This window comes from Astatotilapia calliptera, chromosome 2 (genome assembly GCF_900246225.1).
Source record: "Astatotilapia calliptera chromosome 2, fAstCal1.2, whole genome shotgun sequence".
Lineage (NCBI taxonomy): Eukaryota > Metazoa > Chordata > Actinopteri > Cichliformes > Cichlidae > Astatotilapia > Astatotilapia calliptera.
Genome location: NC_039303.1, coordinates 22,245,517 through 22,263,495, shown reverse-complemented (window position 1 = coordinate 22,263,495; position 17,979 = coordinate 22,245,517). Strand labels below are relative to the sequence as shown.

Below are 17,979 nucleotides of genomic sequence, written 5' to 3'. Positions count from 1 at the left end.
GGGGAACTCCAGGCCTCAGGGGCCAGTGTCCTGCAGGTTTTAGATGTGTCCTTGATCCAACACAGCTGATCTAAATGGCTAAATTACCTCCTCAACATGTCTTGAAGTTCTCCAGAGGCCTGCTAATGAACTAATCGTCAGATTCAGGTGTGTTGACCCAGGGTGAGATCTAAAACCTGCAGGACACCGGCCCTTGAGGCCTGGAGTTCCTCACCCCTGACTTTTAAATATAAATCTAAGAGTACTCAATCTTCATAATGTTTTTGATATATGGATTATAATTAATTATTTCTACAAACTGTGACAAAGCTTATTATGAAAATCCGTTGATACAGATTTGCACGTACTAAATGTGCCCTTCAATGTAAGATACTTTGAACAGAGCTGCGAGTGTGCACCATATGGGTTTTTGCACAAGTTGTTGTTTCTCATGGACTAATTGCAGCATGAAGACTCACTATGTGGAGCGTCTTCCTATGGAAAGGGGCCACTTTAATGGTCTCCCTTCAAAGATAACTCTGGTTCATGCGGCTCAGATGATTCCTCATGTTTAGCTGCTCATTATGTGACAACTCGGGGTCTGAGTGAAGATCTGTTGATGCTACATGCTGGAAGTGCTGTAATCAGTAGCAGACATGACCCAACATGAATTCATGAAAAATATAGATTTATTTGAGTTCCATAATTAACAAGTGAGGACAATTTCCTGTGTTAGCGAGTGAAACGGTACTAGTCCATCTTGTAATCACCACGAGTACATGTGCAGATTTTTCAGTTCACCAACACACTGGGCTAAATTACAATAAATAAAAGCACGCTGCATCCATGACTGTGAAAGCTGGAGCACAAAAAGCCAGTATTTGTTAAATGACACAGAAAATTTCACAATCTGCCATTTGGGGTATAAAAGCTTGTAAATAGTAGTGGGTGGTTTTTTTTTGTTTTTTATTCCAGTTTTCTGTCCCACGCAAACTGATTCAGTTATGTGTGCCCAGATTCACTGCCTCGCTGCTGCAATGCAAATGTACTGGGATGTTTTCTGTGGAAACAGCTGATGTGGGCAGACGAAATGAGAATGGAAATGTTGATTAAAGTCTTTCTAACTGCGATTGCTTGCAAAATGGCCTATTTACAACGCATAATGATACAGAGCGTTTGTCAATTAGAGTGAGATATGAGATGGCAGTGTGTGTGGGAATGAGGCTTCTCCTGTGGCTGGCTGCAGTCTCTCAGCTTCGTGTGCTGTACAGGTCTTCATCCTCAGGGCTGGACTGGCCGAAATCCATGAGAGAAGGGTCTGGTTTGAAACTGGAGCCCTCTGCAGGGCAGCAAGAGAAATGCAAAGCACATCAATAGAGTTAGATTTGTAGAATTAACTTTTATTAACAGATGAAAACATTAAGAGTTGCCGGGTGAAAGTCACAGGTTTCTGTCGATCTTTATGTTCAGCGCAACAACCAAACGTGCAGAAAAACGTGATGTTTCCTCCTAAAATTGCCTGAATTCCATGATTGATTTGGATGCGTTGGTTCTTAAAAAGTACAAATAAATCAAAACTCTGTGTTTAGTCATTTGGTTTACATAGTAATCCTTTGAGCACTGCGGTACAAAGATTTGGAAAATCTTATGAACAAACTGAGTGTTTAACAAAATCAAACAGTTAGAGTGACCTTGCACTTTTTCCGCACTTGGTTCATGGAAAGAACCAAGAAGAAAAGGGATGGGAGACACAGTGTCGACATAAACTGCTACTTTTACCAGCTAAATGGAAACACTGAGTTAAAATCTAGCAGAAATACTGAAAAGTATAATGTGGTATAGTTTGGCACAGCCTGTGTTACTATTTGCAACTCATGTTAAAGAATTTATACGCAGAGACAAAGCAGAGATCGCTGCGTACATACATTCTGTCAGTTTTAGGGCAGTTTCACCCACATGTCAGCACCCAGTCAACCTACTGGGACGGCAACCTCCTTTAAACATTTACATGGAGCTCCAGTTGCTGCTTTGTGGAAGAAGATCTGCAGCAACATGGAACGGGAAATGTATTTTCTTGAAGGAAAAAAAACATCCCAAACACATCCTCTTACTGTGATCTCACTGGAGAAAACTGTATTATGCAATATGATATCACTTCTTGGTAAAACTATCTTTCGGTTCAACTTAAAGCCAGGCTGAGCAGACTGCAACTAAAGCCCTGCGATTCTTTTTAAAATGCATATTCCACACACTGAGTGCTGTGAGATGTTACATCACATTCCTCTCTTTTCTTTCACATCACACAGTTTGTGCAGAGTGAGTCAATCCTCAGTATGTCAAACTGCTAAACAGATGTACCGAAAAGATAAGTAAGCTGTGCTGAAGGATGAGATGTGAAGAGTTAAACTGAAAACTAATACAGATTTATATCACGTTAGGAAGTAAACCTGAACGTACTACAGCGACAACAGAATCCAAGTCCCAGGTAGCAGTGATAATCATACTAATAACAACAACTATGTAGAACACAAGACCCACAACGTTTAGGTCCCCACATTTAGGTAACCACATCATTCTTAGAAGAGGTCGAATGTGCGAGTAACAGGAAGTGAAGGCTCACTATGTTTGTCTGTGGGCTTAAAAAGAAAAAAAAACATTTGTTTGTGCTGGTCTACTGTAAACACCCAAACAAGAGCAAAGGTACATGTGCAGAAAGTGTTAAAGTTGGATAGGTGTTGGTGTGAGTGTGGCGACTGGTGTCTCATTAAAAGCAGCAACTCCTCCATGCTATCTGACTCGACTAATTGTAAGAGCAGCGGAGTGATGATTAAAGCATAGGTCCTCTGTTTAGGTTATCATTTCTTCTTATTTTATTTACTTATCAACCTTTCGCTCTTTGACATGAACTATTTTTGGTACCTGTGGCCTCACTGGAAGCCTCTGGAGTAGATGTTTCTTCAGAGGAAGATGCCGACTCGACTGGAACGGCCTTTATTGTTTCCGGTCCTGAGCTTGCAGGCTCGGATGGGCTTGTGTCCGTGGATACATCCCCGGAGGCTTGTTTTCTATCCGAGGCTTCTTCGCTTTCAACAGGGGCCAGCAGCTCCTCTGGGGAAGGCGCGGACACTTTTTCTACTGGCGGAGAATTTGCCAACAGAGCCGGAAAGAGCGGGAATTAAACCACCACTGTTGATATAAGTCTCTGTGTGATTGTGTGTGAAATGAAGAGACGGAGACAGAGAAACAAGACGACAGGGATCAATACTGATAATACCTGTGCTGGTCTCTGTGGGGGCCTGGTTGGGGGATATTTCTGTGGCTGTTACGGATGACTCTTCTTCTGTTATGACAGCAACAATGGGCTCATCAGAGATAGGATCAGCTGATTTCACCTCTGTGTCTGAGATTGTAGAGCTCTGGGCTGAGGTGTCTGTAGTGGAGCTGGGCTGTGAGGTTTCTTCAGCCGCTGGAGGCTCTAGATTTTCCGCTATAGCTGACTAAAAAAAAAACAATAAAAAATCGACTTTAATGGTGCGTAATTAAAATGTACAATTTTCTTGAATATTTAAGTAATAAAATTTTAGATTTAAACTCTCACAAAATATGCCTGAATCACATGTGAGGCACAAAGAATAAAACTCCACTAACAGTTATGAAAGGCAATGTGTAGGAAAGGAAATGGAATATAACCCATTTACCACACAAAAGGGATTTTTTCTCTGTCAGTAAGCAACACATGTAGAGAAGGGAAAGGCACCGAGTGGAAAGCAAGTTACACGAGCTGAACTGCTGTTTAGGTTTTAGTCACACAGTAAAACAGCTTTATAAGTCTTTCTGCTTAAAAACAGTTCGCTTAAAAGTCTGTTAACCTGTGGCTGTGAAGCAGCAGTCTCTTTGGCAACCGGCTCTGCGGAGGCGAGCAGTGAAGACGCTGCAGCACGGCTCCACTGCCCTGCAGCGTAAACCTTCTTTCCCGTCACCTTGGGAGGACAAAAGACAACGCTCGAATTAAACTAGGAAAATATTAACATTTATACTGCGAATTAACAAGATATCCGTGCTTGAGGAAGCAGCGTTACCTTTAACACTGCCACTGCTTGTGCAGGGTAGCACACTGATGCTCCTGCGCTCATCAGGCCCAGCGGGACCGCTAACCTCTTGAAACGAGAGCCTGAAATAAAACATTTTGCAAAGCAGGGCAGCGATCAATACAAGTGGGCAGAGGTTAAGTCCTGGAGGCCAGCTACTGAACTGCTATATCCAGAAAGGTCATGCTCACATAGTGTGTTGCAGCACATTTTGGCCAACACAATGCCCAGGTTAACTTAAAGACATTAACATTTTCATGCACTTTAATGACTCTTTGGTAATAGGAAGAAAGAGTGAGGAAGACAATGTAATGAGAAAAGTGAAACTTCCTCAGAAACTTCTTGTTTCTTGTGGTAAACTTTGGGCAATCGATGATGAGATGATGAGGGGTACTTCAGCTTCACTGGCTGTGGTGCCTAAACCCTGATAATCACAGTGTTATCTCGTACATGAAAAGGTCACGCTAAGATTAAATACACATAAATAAATCTGGAGCGTATGTGCATTTTAAAACACAAAACAAAAAAGGGGGTAAAACAGATGTTCTTGTTAACAAACAATGCATATCTCTGTGCAAGTTCACATGCATTGTGAGAAGTGTAGAAAATATCTAAAATGTTCATCCCATGAATACATTAAGCAGAAGTTGTAATACTTTATTTCCTGTGTGGCTGAAATGAAACTTTCTTCTGAGACAGTCTGAGAGCGTAAAACTAATTCGTATCTTTCTGAAATGACTTTATATGTTTTTTTTCTATGTTCTGCAAAACAAAGAAAAATATTAAATGGTCTAAGAAAGAACGTAAAGTGCTGTGATCCTCACAAGCAGAGCTGGGGTCGCACCTTAACAATCTGGGACTGTTAAAACACACAGCCCAGAGGTCAGAGGTCAGAGCCTGCCAAAGTGTCAAGCCCACTGGACGATAAGTGTAAGAAGTTTCCTTAATAAATGCAGTTTGTAGAAGAAATACACTGTTGTTGTGACGCAGCGACAGAACAGGAGTCGAGTTTTGCTGATGAGTTTCAAAACATTGTATGTGACCATTTAGTGGCACACTGATGTGTCAGCAGCAATGCATGTTTATTGAGACATATTCAACAAATTGCACTTGTTTTTCAGGATTTTCATCTTTAATTTTTCTAGACTGATTCCTAAAAAAGGGAATTGTTTTGATGTCTTGTGAGTTACTTATTCATTAATGTATATTTAAGCTTACTAAACTTGCACTATGTGCAGTTCTTGCGTATGCTACATTTGTTATAGTCGTATGCAATGCTTTTACTGGGTCACATGGGGCTGGAGCCTATCCCACCTGTAATATGGCACAATGGAAAGGTGACCTGTCTATTGCAGGGCTAACACAGAGAGACAACCGTTCACACTTAGACCAACACTCTTTCAAACATTTTCCTTTATTTAATATGAGAAACTGATTAAAACGTTTCTTGCAGGCCTAAACTGTTTGTCAGTTCAAGTTACCTTTCCGTGCCAAGAACATGCCAAGCAGGCCAGCCACGGTGATGGTGCCAAATCTGGGTAGAAAACCAGGAGGAGGGTCCTTCAGGTAATAGTATAAATCTGAGGAGCAGATAACAGAAATCAAGATGCTGACAAAAATACATTCAGCTTCCTTTAAAGAAAAGGTGTGACCTGTATCACTAATATTGGGACTACCATTAAACTGTAACTAAAAAAAAATAACTTTAAATAGATCACTCTCATCCTCTAATGTCTTACTGTGGGTAAGACTGAAGTACTGAATACATCACAAATTAAATATGTTTCTAAAGGTGCTATTTACATGAAAATCTGACCAGATGTGTGAAATAAACCTTCCAATCCACAAATGCCACAATATCAAACCAAAGATGCTCATAAATTAAGTTATGTGTAATAATGAGAAATCACACAGGGAGAAAGTATTGTATACACAGTATCAAACTTCACTGTTGGTATGCCGTTTTGGGGGTGATATGCAGCGCCTCTAGTGCTGCTTGACTCTCAGACAACTCTTCTGACAATTCTTTTCACTCCTCTGTCTGAAATCTTGCAGGAGGCATCTGGTCATGGTCGGTTTATGGTAACATGATGTTCTTTCCACTTTGTTCACTGGAATCTTCACTAGTTTAGAAATTCTTCGGTATGTTTTGCAACGGCCTTGAGAGAGCTAATTGGTTTTACACCTTAGTAATGAGACCCCTTCTTATAGGCCATCAGTTGCTGAAGAACCAGCTAATATAAATTTGCACTTTGCACAAGTGGCAGGACTGATTTAAGCTACTGTCATGACTTTCCACGACTTTTTGCACCTCCCTTTTCATGCGTTTGATACTTTTCCCTGTGTCATTTCTCGCTATTACACATAATTTATGGACATCTGTGGTTTGATTTCTTTGCATGTGTGAAATGGATGGGTTGTTACAGACACCTGGTGAGAATTTCACCTCAATAGCACCCCTTGAAATATATTTACTTAGTAAATGTGTGACATGTTGAAAACTTTAAATGTCTTATTATTATTGAAATTTGATATTTAGGTGCAATGTAACTAAGACTGTTGTTTGCCTGTTGTTTACTCACCTTCTCCAGCATGATAAAGATCAATACTTCCCCTTTTCACAGAGATACAGGCACCCTGCAGGGAACAGAAGACTAAACTGAAACCACTAGAAAAGTTCATCAAGAACATGCCTGTTTAAGCAACACTGAAACAGATACATGTGAGTCAGTGCTAACTGCTCACCCCCACCCAACAACCTGTGTTTCACAGAATCAAACTGTCAAATCTTCTTGCAGCAAACTTCATGCAGTTTAACTTCAGTTAAACTGCATGAAGTTTCCTGTCTAACTCCTAAACCTGCAAGAATCCTTCCTGCACCGAGCACTTGCAGCGTGTGGGATCGTGCTCTGTAAACCACAATGAGCAGCAAAAAGATAGCAGTGTCAACTAAATTCGCAGGTGCAAGATAAGAGTTCTCTGGTGCATTTTAGCTGTCATATGTTTAAATATAAATGCGTTTCCACCACCTGCTCGTGTTAAAAGTGCAGAAGAGGATGTGAAAGCATGAACTACATCAGTGCTTGACGGTGAATGTGAATGAGATTTTTTCCTACATGCAGCTTTACATGTACACAAAGGGGGAAAAAACTTGAATACCTTTACAGCATGCACAAATGGTAGTACTATCTCTCTGGCTGTAGTCACTCCACCCTCGATGACCCCTGGACTCTCTGGGACAAACTTACTCTGAGCAGACTGCAACACCGGGTTGTAGATGTTGGGCTGGGGAAAGGGAGGTAGAGAGTTGGTGCGTTATTATGGCTATGAATGGCAATATCCCATACAAATCATGAATACACACCTTTTCTCGAGTAACCAGCCCATCAGCGGGCGCTTCATTCACAGAGTACACACGGAGGGAGGCTATTCCCAGCACAGTCGGGACGGCCACCATTACCACCTGGCAGGAGGGGGAACGTACACTGTAGTTTTAGTCAGTGTGTCAACACCACATCACTATCACAGCTTACTTCGTGGACTTTCAGTGGAAGAATTATTATATATATATATATATATATATATTATTAATTACAACAATACCACCATATATTTCAAAGCATCGCTTTTCCAGTCTTTCAAATATTTATTTATACTGCATTAATGAACTTCTAAGTATACATCCTGAGCTTATTCCCTTTGTTTTGTGTGTACAAACTGTTTCGAACTAGTTAAGCTAACTGACGTTAAGCGTTACTCTTACCGACAGTGTTTGTGTTGTAGCTTAATGCGGCTCTAGAAAGCTAACAAAGGCAGGGCTGACAGCTATTAAGGTTAAACAGCTGTTACACACTTTTAAAGATGCAACCTCTGCTAAAACCTTCCTCCGTGTATTCTTTTTAGGAGTCATTCAGCGAAGCTAGCACAGCACACATAGCTAGCAAAGATATTTCGTGCAGAGTAACAACGCCTGAGATGTGACAACCAGAACAAGTAAACATTAGCAGCTGCGGGGCACTTGACGCCAACATACAGTCTACACTTTCATTGAAAAGTCATTGTAATAAAAGCTAAAAACTTTGCTGAAGACAAAATGACATGCATTCACCTTGGCCGCCATGACAGCGCTCTCCCCCTTCTTCTGTTGGTTACAGCTTCGTTCTAGCCCAAAAAACCCCGCGGTCGGCTACTGCCACCTAATGGGCTGAAGTGGGAATTGCAGCTCGGCTGTGCTATCCTACTCGTCAAGTAAGTCCACATGTTGCTCACCCACTGAGCGGACAGTTGACCCTTGCCTTTGTACATTTGCATCAAAATAAAAATAAACTCCTACTCGCAGTTTCACATGTAAATGAGTTGTTATTTACGTTGCTGAGACATTGCCAGCATCGACCCTGAGGGGGCCTCATGTTCCAGCACCACAGGATTTCTCCACATTTAGTTTAGTTTTAATGAAGTGAATATGTATAAGGAAATTTACATTACTACTTAACTTTGTGCACAAGAGCTTTAAGATGTGTTCAGTCAGAAATCAACCTACACACACAAAGTTCTGCACCAGAACAGCACAGGTGCACATGTTGCACTGGATTTGATGAAACAGTATCAGTCTAGGAATTAATTTTTGGGTTGCCGGTGAAGCCACTAGATATCTGAGTTAAGGTTTGCAACATTGTTTACAAATGGAAATACATCAGGAATAGCTGCTGATTATGTATTGCATTTCAACAGCATCCTTCTTTTCCTCTCCATCTGGACTATTTACCTGCAGGCAACCAAAGCCTGCTCAAACCTGTTTTGTTAGTACTGAGAGTACAAGCAGACTACTAATGGAAGCTTCCAGTATCAATAAACCTTCTCTATATTTATATGCCAAAACTGTTTAGGCAATTGTGCACATACTCATTCCAATAGTAAGGACCCAACAAATGGTAAATGGCCTGTATTTGTATAGTGCTTTACTAGTCCCTAAGGACCCCAAAGCGCTTTACACATCCAGTCATCCACCCATTCACACACACGTGATTGCAAGCTACATTGTAGCCACAGCCACCCTGGGGCGCACTGACAGAGGTGAGGCTGCCGGAAACTGGTAGGTAACGGGTGAAGTGTCTTGCCCAAGGACACAACAACCGAGACTGTCCAAGCCAGGGCTCGAACCGGCAACCTTCCGATTACAAGGTGAACTCCCAACTCTTGAGCCACAATCGCCCAGCAAGGCTATAGATCCCCAAGAGATGAATCCAGAATAAAGATTGTCTTTAAAAGAGTGCAGAGAGTGAAGCCAAGTGACAGCCTGGAAACAAAGCTTTTGCCCACCACATTGTAAACTGAAAAAGATATGATGGATAGATGGATGGCACGAGTTGCACAGCATGCTGTAGGGCTTCCTGCCCTTAACTTGAAACTGTTATTAACTAGAAGACACAGCAAAACTCTTCCAATAAATCAGAGGAAAGGCACACATTAACCGGCCATAGTGCAGAGGATTCAGTTTATTGAAGTCAAAGTTTAACAACTTAGGTTTACAATCTGTATTTTCTGTAATATATATTCATATATATGAAACCAAAAAAGGCTACTTTAGGAAGAATAAATGTAATTTTCTTTCTTTTTTAATATCGTCTTTAGTCATTTTAATGTACAGAATAACAGTAAGCTAATATTATCCTTGAAAAAGAGCAATATGTTCCTTTTTTTTTAATGTCGCAGTGCAACTTACATCTTACACACCTGTGCAATGTACCATGAGGTGTACACCCCTGAAAGAACACACAGTGGAATCTCCCTTTTCGGCCTGTTTCTGCAGGTTTACACACACAAAAAGATTCGGGAGGAATAACACAGTCGGTGCCTACAAATGAAAACTCTCAGAACTCCTTTAATCTACAGTATGTCAGAGCAGCGGTTGGAGAAAGAAGACCAACACTACAGATGACAAACAGAGAGAGGTCTGCAGACTAAAACTGTATTGTAACTCTTCTACAGCTGCGCGTGTGTGTCTGTGTGTGTGTGTGTGTGTGTGTGCGTGCCTGTGTGTGGAAATAGTCAGTCCTTTCGTTGCCAAAGAGAGGATTGGGAGGCACAGGGAAAGTGCTTGCATCATTGAGTTTCTTTGTGTTACTCTCAAATTAATCATTAAAAAACAAACTAGCAAAAAAAACAAAAATAAAGAAATAACAGGCAAATAACATGAGCTATATCTCTGGGGCACGTTTGATATTTCACTACAGTGTGACATGATGAAAACTCATGAAGAAGAACAACAGTAAAATATGAAGACTAAGTACAGACAGTGCTGGATGCAGCAGGTGCTACACGTGTCTCTCGGAGTCCTCGACGCTGGGGGGCACCGTTGAGTCCTTGGCCTGATATTGCAGATGAAATGATTCATCCCGGTTTCACAGACATTACAGACCGTTTAGTGCAGAGGTTATGACTGCCCAGTATCAACCATATGCTTAGAGGGAATGTCAAATTAGCTTTCACTTTGGAAGCAACTGCAGTGATGTCACTTGGAGTGAGGTGTCAGAAGCTTCTTTAGGATGCAGGTCGGTCTTCTATGTGAGCCAAACATCAAATTATAACCTGCTGCTTGGATGCTAAAGGAGAAGGAAAAACCTCCCTTAACTCTCATGGTACAGTACGTGTCTCTAAACACTGCAGAATGAAAAACAAAGACTTGAAAGCTACGAGCACATAAAGAAAAAGTCATCCTTCGATGGTACTTTTGCATCTATCATGCGCTACGAGTCTAATTACCTTGCAATTGTGAGAAGGAACAAAAAAAGGAACACAAATGATCCACAGTATTTTACCCTGTCCATTCAAATCAGTCCCAGGCCTTTGTCTCAAGCAACGCACCACCCAGAGAATGGTCAGCCATGATGTAAACCAGTAAAGACCATCAGCGACGGCTGTCGGTCGCATCCTATTTGTTCGACTGCTAAACACCCTGCATCTACAGAGTGAAGAGGGGGACACTGCAGAACCTTGGCATAGAATACATCATACTTTACATTATTTCTATGACACAAAACGTAAATAGATTTTATATAGTCTTCTATGTTTAAATATATTTGTAGACTGTACACAAATCTTTAGAAAATGAGACGGCAAATGCTTTTACCTGATATTTGAACAGCAATGGTAATGAGGCCGATGACACGTAGACCCTGTGATGCAGCCGATGAGATATAGAGATATAGAAAGTGCATTCGTTGTAGTGAGTGACTGAAAAAGAACTCTCTAAGCTCTTGCATTCACGGTTTAAGGAAAAAAAACTACGAAAGAAACCAAAAAAAAGTAATAATAATAAACTTGTTTTGCACCCGCACAAATACATACTCTCTGTCTTCCCTCCGCTACCTCTAGAAGCCTATCACAGTGGTAGTGGAACGCAAACATTTACATCAGTATACACATATACACAAGTCTTTGAGGACTAGAGAAAGAAGTCGCTAAGAAAAGAGAAGGTGATGGAGAGAAACGAGAGGAAGAGAAGATGCCAACAGAACTGCACTCGTTCAGAGGAGCCTCCTTCAGCACATGAATCCGGCCAGCGCAAAGGGGTTCTCGCTGATAAACCGACATTGCTGGCTACCTCTCACAGTTTCACACTTTACTTTCCCCGCACTGTGCCGTGAGATCAGCCTGAAATAACAGTGAGGTCCCTGTAACTCAAAAAGATACGCAAGAGGAAAAAAAACACAGAGAGAAAGGGGGAGAACTGGTGGCTCTGGGTGCAAAGTTCATCAGTACAAAAGTACAGTGTTGTGGTGAAAAGGGTTTTCCTCTGTATTGCTGCTACATAGCTCCCCCTTACCCCTAAAATAAAGCAGAAAAAAAAGCAAAAGCAAAACCTAGAGAATATAAAAGAAAAAATTTGTGTTAAAAGGTCTGTTTTTTCCCCCCGTTTTGCTTGACAAGCGTGTGGCGTTTATGCTGAGATCCATAGACAAAGGAAGATTAATGCTTTCTGTTCAGGCATGCAATTGGCACCCTGTGGGGTCCTCGGGATTATCAAAAGTTCATACACGCAGGTCTCAGACTGTTCCCTCTATGATATTTACACATCTTACAATGTGTGTGTGTGTGTGTGTGTGTGTGCATGCTCAGAGTCGTGACCAGGACAGAGGGTTAGCTAATGTAAAGCTCCGTGTTGCTGCGCGCGTGTGTGTGTTTGCGTGTGCGTGTCAGTTCAGCCTTTGCTTCTCGTCTCTTTCTCACACGTGGGTCTCGATGAAGGAGTGCGTGTGGGTCATGAGAGGTGCGGCCAGCGGGGAGAGGTCATCCTGGCCGTTGGTGCCGGGGCTGAGCTGGCAGATGTCTGAGTAGAGCTCGCTGTGCCACTGCTTCCATTCTCTGAAGGTTTGGGAGCACAGGCCAGGGTCCTCCAGGAGGGAACAGATCACTGCTAGCTCCGACTCTTTGGCCTGTAGGAGAAAAGCGTTACCGCATTAAATCCTCACGTTGTTTTTTTGTGTAAAAAAATCCAACAACAACCTGGTGACACTTATAATACACCCTGTGATAAAGGATGTAGTTCCCCTGTAATTAACTCATTCACTGCCAGCCATTGGCAGTGAATGAGTTAAACCCATTGACTCATTCACTGCAATTGACGGCTATAGACGTCAATGGGAGTGAATGAGTTAAATGGAAATTCAATGTATTTCAGTTGAAACTATAATGTAATTGTTGTATATTTATCTGTAAATATGGACTAGAATAAACGTAATATAAATGATAGAATAAAGGGGTAACATGTCAGCCAAGAAAATTGTACTTACACTGTAATTTTAAGTATAGTGTAAGTATGTAATTCTATGGTAATTTTACAGAAAAACATTATTTCCCCATCTTGCATCGTAAGTATGCTGTACTTTTCGGAGTGTGGGCCGTATTATGAAGTCGGGAAATCTTGCTTTTTTACATCTTTTTTTTCCAATTCAATTCAATTCAGTTTTATTCACATAGCACAAAGCATAGAAGCTTCTTCAGTTCTAGGGTCAAATGCTGGAAAGTCACAGATTTAAGCCCTGTGGGAGTGTCCCCCCCCCCCCAACAGCGACAATGGACCCCCTAATGATCCTCTACCTAATCACGTGAGCCAAGGTGTGAAAACGGGTGTGGGTCACAAGCAGCCAAGGTTTCGGGTGAGCTCATTGTGAAACCTAACCCCACCCTATCATGTGATATCCTGAGGTCAGCTGGCCCAGGATGTGAGTGGGCGTTAAGGCGTCTGGGAAGGGATCTCAGAACTGGATTATAGATGGCAGAGAGTTGGTGTCGTAAACCCCCGCTTCTGTTCAAAGATGGTCGATCACAGTGGACATAAATTGATTCTTTCAGTCCCTTTTTCAAACCATCTGTCGTCTCTGTCCAAAATGTCATCCTCGAAAGAGTGACCTTTGTCCTTTAGATGCAAATGGACAGCCGAGTCTTGTCTCGTGGGGGTCCATTGTCCCTCTTTGGGGGACACTCCCACAGGGCTTAAATCTGGGACTCTCCTCTATTTGACCCTAGAACTGAAGAAGCTTCTCGGATGAGAGGTGAAACATCTTCAAGCAACTTAAAGAAGTCCAGATGCTTTTCTTTCCAAGCTACTTAGACTACGACGACCTGGATGACTGAGAACCTTCACAGACTTTTAACAGGGGCCATCTTATTTTGGGTCTATCTTTATTTAAAATTCATCAAGTTGTTGTGCATCAATTAATAAATAAAGACGTTAAAAAATAACGATGTGAAAAGGCAAGATTAATCCATTCCATAATACGCCAGGAAAGGTACAGCATACTTATGATGTAAGGAGGGGAAGTATTGTTTGTTTTTCAGCAACATTTCCATGAAATGACACACTAAGGGGACACGTGACTAAGGGAGTTATGGGTTTATGGGTATTAGAAAGTTTTAAAACATGTTAAATCTTTGTTCCGTTTGTGACAGAAGTTGTTAATGATACCTTCAAGGTGCTACGGAGGGCTCGGACCCGGTGCAGCCTGTCGTTGAGCAGGGGGTCCCTGGCTCTCTGGATGAAACAGCGTCGAAGCTCCTGCCTGCTACATGGTCTAGGGTCTCCTAAAGCTGTCACGTTGGCTTGCTCCAGGGCCCGATAGAGCTGCTCTAGCCCATCCAGCGGCTCGGGCTCGCGGCACTCTGAAACTCGCCGCTCCCGTCCCTCCGACACCCTCCTCTCTCTGCTCTCCACTCTCAGCTCCGGCAGATCTAACGAGACGAGCGGTGAGAGACAGACCGATCACGTACAACTGACAGTTAGAAAAAAACCTAGCAAACAAAGTTGCATGTCATCCCACGCTCCTCAGAGATATTCTTGTTTTCTTTGGGGGGGTTTTCAGAAGTTAACTGAAATGTTTTTGTCCCATGTCTAGATTTGGATGCCTTTATACTAATGTGACACTGTTTTGTCTTTACAAAATACATAAACGGTGAAGTAAAGAGAATTAGTTAACTCCGATCACTGGCACAAGTAATACTAAGAGCAGTATAAATAGTTTCACATGTGTCACACAGCAGGAAAGAGTCTATTTAGATGCATTCATAAAACCGGGAATTCTCAGTGGTTTAGGCAAGAGCTGCCTGGACACAATGAGCAGATTGCCGCACATGTGACGCCCACCTGCTAGCACGTACTGGAATATTAGCTGTGTTATTCGCATATTGGTGCAAAAGGTATTCGTATGAGGGAGTTCCTGCAAAATTTCAAGACTGCAGTGCATCTGCAAAAACAGCTTAAGGAAAAACTATTACTTTCAGCTGCTCCCTTATTCATGAGGGGTCACAACAGCTGGTAGCTGCATGTGTCTGATTTAGCAGATTTTTACACCAGATGCCCTCCTGATGCAACCCCAAAGGGATTTGTGTCTCCTTTTGGGATCAAACTGGGAATTTTCACTGTTATGGAAGCTCTTTTGTTAGCTCTACCTCCTTAATACAAATAAAACTTATAGTAGTACCCTTTTTGGAGAGTGAACCTTTTGTTTGGTTACAGTGGATTTCTGCATTCATGGTAAACCTTGGCTGAAGGCATCTGTATGTCATTGCTGCAAACCCTTTTAAATAACCTAACATGCACCTTCCTACAAATCTAACTACACATGGCATCGCCACAGGCCGCACTGGTATGAATATTGACAACAGAGTGGAAGGCTTGTGTACAGTTTGGGCCACAAGTTTACAAACACTCGTCATGGGCATGAATACCGTGGTCATTTAGGGCTTTTAATGATTTCTTTGTACTGTTTTATTTTCCAGCATCCATCTTTGATGACTATAAAAAAAACAAGAACTCTATTTGGCAACAATTCACTTTAAACCAGTTGGTATATGGCTGAAAAGAAACGAAACAATGATCCTGAAAACACTTTAAAACTGGTTTGGAATAGATAAAGCAGACCAACATTTAGCATCTGAAACGGTCTTCCCCGAACTCAACACTATTGGAAATTTGTGGAGAATGCGTCAATGCCAAGTCCGTGCCTGGAAACCAACCAATTTAAATGAACCTAGTGCCAAAGAGAGGGGTCAACTATCCATCCAGGATTATGCCAGAAGCTCGTCGATGGCTCCCAAAACATCTGCAACTCGGTGAGGGACATTTACCCAAATATTAGTGAGAGGTGTACATATTTATTTGACCCTACAGATGTTGCTGTACAATCATTTGATCCTGGAAAAAGAAGAGTTTAAAGAAATCATTTAAAGTCCAGAACCATGAGATTCATGCCCATGATAGGTGTATATACACTTAGAACCACTGCAGACTATGTTCTGGGCTCTACATAGATTCAAAGCAGAAGTTTAAATTAAGTTTTAAAGTTTAAAAGATTTTTTGTTTGTTTAGTAGAAATGGGAATATTAGAGAAATATTATTATCTAATATTTACAGAATTTCTTTACATTTTTGTATCTGACAATGATCACATCATCATCATCGTTTATTTATATAGCACTTTAAAAACACACCTGGTAGACCAAAGTGCTGTACAATACTAATATTCACATAGTAATAAAACCAGACATAGCAATAAAATAAAAAAAAAATAAAAAATAAAAATGACACATGACAGCTTATATTAATTTCATAGTTGACTGTATTGAACACTGTTAGAAAACTGGGCTTTTTTAAAGCCTGAAAAGTCAGTGATTGCATACTAATCAGTAAATTAATCTGAGCCAGACATATTAATTTCCCTCTGGGATCAATAAAGTTATTCTTATTCTTCTTATTGTTAATGACTGAGCTGATATTTACTACATATTTTGACCTGGGCTCTACATAGATATGGGTGGGAGGATAGTTATATACAAAACAACACTGTAAACTTGATCAATTTTACATCATTTTGTGTCTCAATTCCTGTAAAATACTCAGAAGTTATGCACTACTTAAAGTTCCTTACAATATAGTTATTTCTTTATCATCATTACTTCTTTATTTCCTGTGAATAGTTGCTATAAATAGCTGAATTGTTACCCGATTACTTTAGATAAATATGACTGTATTATTCAGAAAACATAAAGTGAAATTACATTTAATTCTAGTCTTAGTCGTGGGCTGTGTTATAAAGAGCTTTTTTTTTTTTACTTTAACTTAAATACATGACATTAATATTTTGTCTAATGTATACAACACTAGGAAAATATTAACCCTGTAACTTTCTTACCCTCCTCACCCTCAAGCATATCTGCAGCCTGCTCTTCTGCCTCCTCGTCTTCACTCCTCTCCTCCATGTGAGCAGAGGTGTGCAGCAGCTTTCCTGGCATCGGGTCCCTGTTCCTGGGGAGACTCTGGCTCCGCTGCTTGTGGGAGCGCCTGTGTGTGTGGCTGTGTGTGTACGGCCCCCGCTCCAGAGGGAAGGGCCCGTCCCGTTCTCTGTCCCTCTCTGCGGCGTGGTGTCTCCGTACGGGCAGCGTGGCCTGCCTGCGTCTCTCTGGGGACATGCCCTGTCTGCCCAGCCCTCCGTAGAACCCCATTTCTCCAGCCATGCTCCCCATTAAGCCGCCATACTCACTCTCCCCCGGTGCTGTCTGGAGGAAGTGCAGCCCTGCGCTGGTCAGAGGGGTCTCAATGAGGTCCTGCCAGGAGCGTCGTTCACGATGGGAAGAGCGGCAGCCGGATGAGTGGGTACTGGTGCTGCCTGTGCCAGTTCCCATGCCCATGCTGTCTCCACGCTGGTCCTCAGCAGAGGAGTGGGAGTGTGTGGACTCGCTGGAGAAATGCCGACCATGCTTAGGCTCCGGGAAGGGGCTAGAAGAATTAACCTGCGGAGGGAGAGGGGAGGTGGAAGAGACCATCTGTGGAGGAATGGGGGAGGTGGAGGCACTCATTGGTGGGGGGAGTGGGGATGGAGTGGAGCGCATGAGGCTCATGGAGCTCACTGAGCGGGGCAACTGGTCATAACTGTGGAGGAGGTTAGCCTGAACGGATCAAGAGTAAGAGAAGTGAGCAGGGATAGATGAAAGTGGTGAAGAGTGAAAGGTGAGCACAGATACAAGGAAACAGTGACCCGCAAGACGAGGAGGAGGAGGTGTGCAAGGGTGGAGAGAGGACAGGAGAAGGAAAGAAAGAGAGCAAAAGATGAGAATAAAAAAGCAATGAGATGGCTGAAGAGTAATCTACGAATGACTGACATGAGCATTGTGTGGCTCAGCTGAGATATTAATGACACCAGTGCCACTGGATTTTAATTCTCTGAGTAACATCAGAGCAGTGATGTAATGAGCATGTGCATGTCGCCACCTAGAGGTCAGACTAAGTACAAGTTCTGGCAGCATAACACAGAGAAGTGATGGTCTTGGCTGCTTACAGAAGCCGTTAGGCTCACACTCTGATGTTTTATTAATGCCGAGCTCTGGTCTACGCAGATCGGAAAACTGTGGGGCTTTT

The 17,979-nt window shown here is 42.1% G+C and overlaps 2 protein-coding genes across 9 annotated transcripts in view; both read right to left on the bottom strand.

The window, feature by feature from the left end:
- Positions 1 to 646: 646 nt before the first annotated feature.
- apool (apolipoprotein O-like) lies at positions 647 to 8,282 on the bottom strand. 3 transcript variants are annotated; one of them, XM_026188250.1, is made up of 10 exons: positions 8,176 to 8,282; positions 7,432 to 7,530; positions 7,227 to 7,352; positions 6,650 to 6,704; positions 5,549 to 5,647; positions 4,059 to 4,150; positions 3,849 to 3,959; positions 3,254 to 3,476; positions 2,899 to 3,114; positions 647 to 1,318 (listed from the first exon to the last, which is right to left on the bottom strand). In XM_026188250.1, exons 1-10 carry the CDS (start codon positions 8,185 to 8,187, stop codon positions 1,230 to 1,232), a joined length of 1,122 nt encoding a protein of 373 aa, XP_026044035.1. In that variant the 5' UTR covers positions 8,188 to 8,282; the 3' UTR covers positions 647 to 1,229. The 3 variants fall into 3 exon arrangements, with proteins under 3 accessions (XP_026044035.1, XP_026044043.1, XP_026044049.1); XM_026188258.1 differs by having other exon boundaries at positions 2,899 to 3,111; XM_026188264.1 differs by lacking the exon at positions 8,176 to 8,282 and adding an exon at positions 7,831 to 8,146.
- A 2,718-nt stretch (positions 8,283 to 11,000) lies between these two features.
- The window catches only part of LOC113033954 (connector enhancer of kinase suppressor of ras 2), a 69,532-nt gene continuing 62,553 nt past the window's right edge, over positions 11,001 to 17,979 (bottom strand). For 3 of the 6 annotated variants that reach the window (XM_026188181.1, XM_026188200.1, XM_026188209.1), the window contains 3 exons: positions 16,757 to 17,510; positions 14,035 to 14,297; positions 11,176 to 12,502 (listed from right to left, as the gene is read on the bottom strand). In XM_026188181.1, the coding sequence (XP_026043966.1) occupies positions 12,293 to 12,502; positions 14,035 to 14,297; positions 16,757 to 17,510 (1,227 nt within the window). In that variant the 3' untranslated portion in view covers positions 11,176 to 12,292. Of the gene's footprint in view, positions 11,029 to 11,175; positions 12,503 to 14,034; positions 14,298 to 16,756; positions 17,511 to 17,979 lie in introns of those variants that run through there. The other 3 variants (XR_003274102.1, XM_026188194.1, XM_026188218.1) reach the window with 3 other exon arrangements.

Excerpts from the sequence above, each read along its gene's own strand:
- apool (XM_026188250.1), bottom strand. Across the intron at positions 7,353-7,431 it reads GGCTGGTTACTCGAGAAAAG|CCCAACATCTACAACCCGGT; the intron begins GTGTGTATTCAT and ends CCCTTTCCCCAG. Across the intron at positions 3,477-3,848 it reads CTGCTGCTTCACAGCCACAG|TCAGCTATAGCGGAAAATCT; the intron begins GTTAACAGACTT and ends TTTTTTTTTTAG.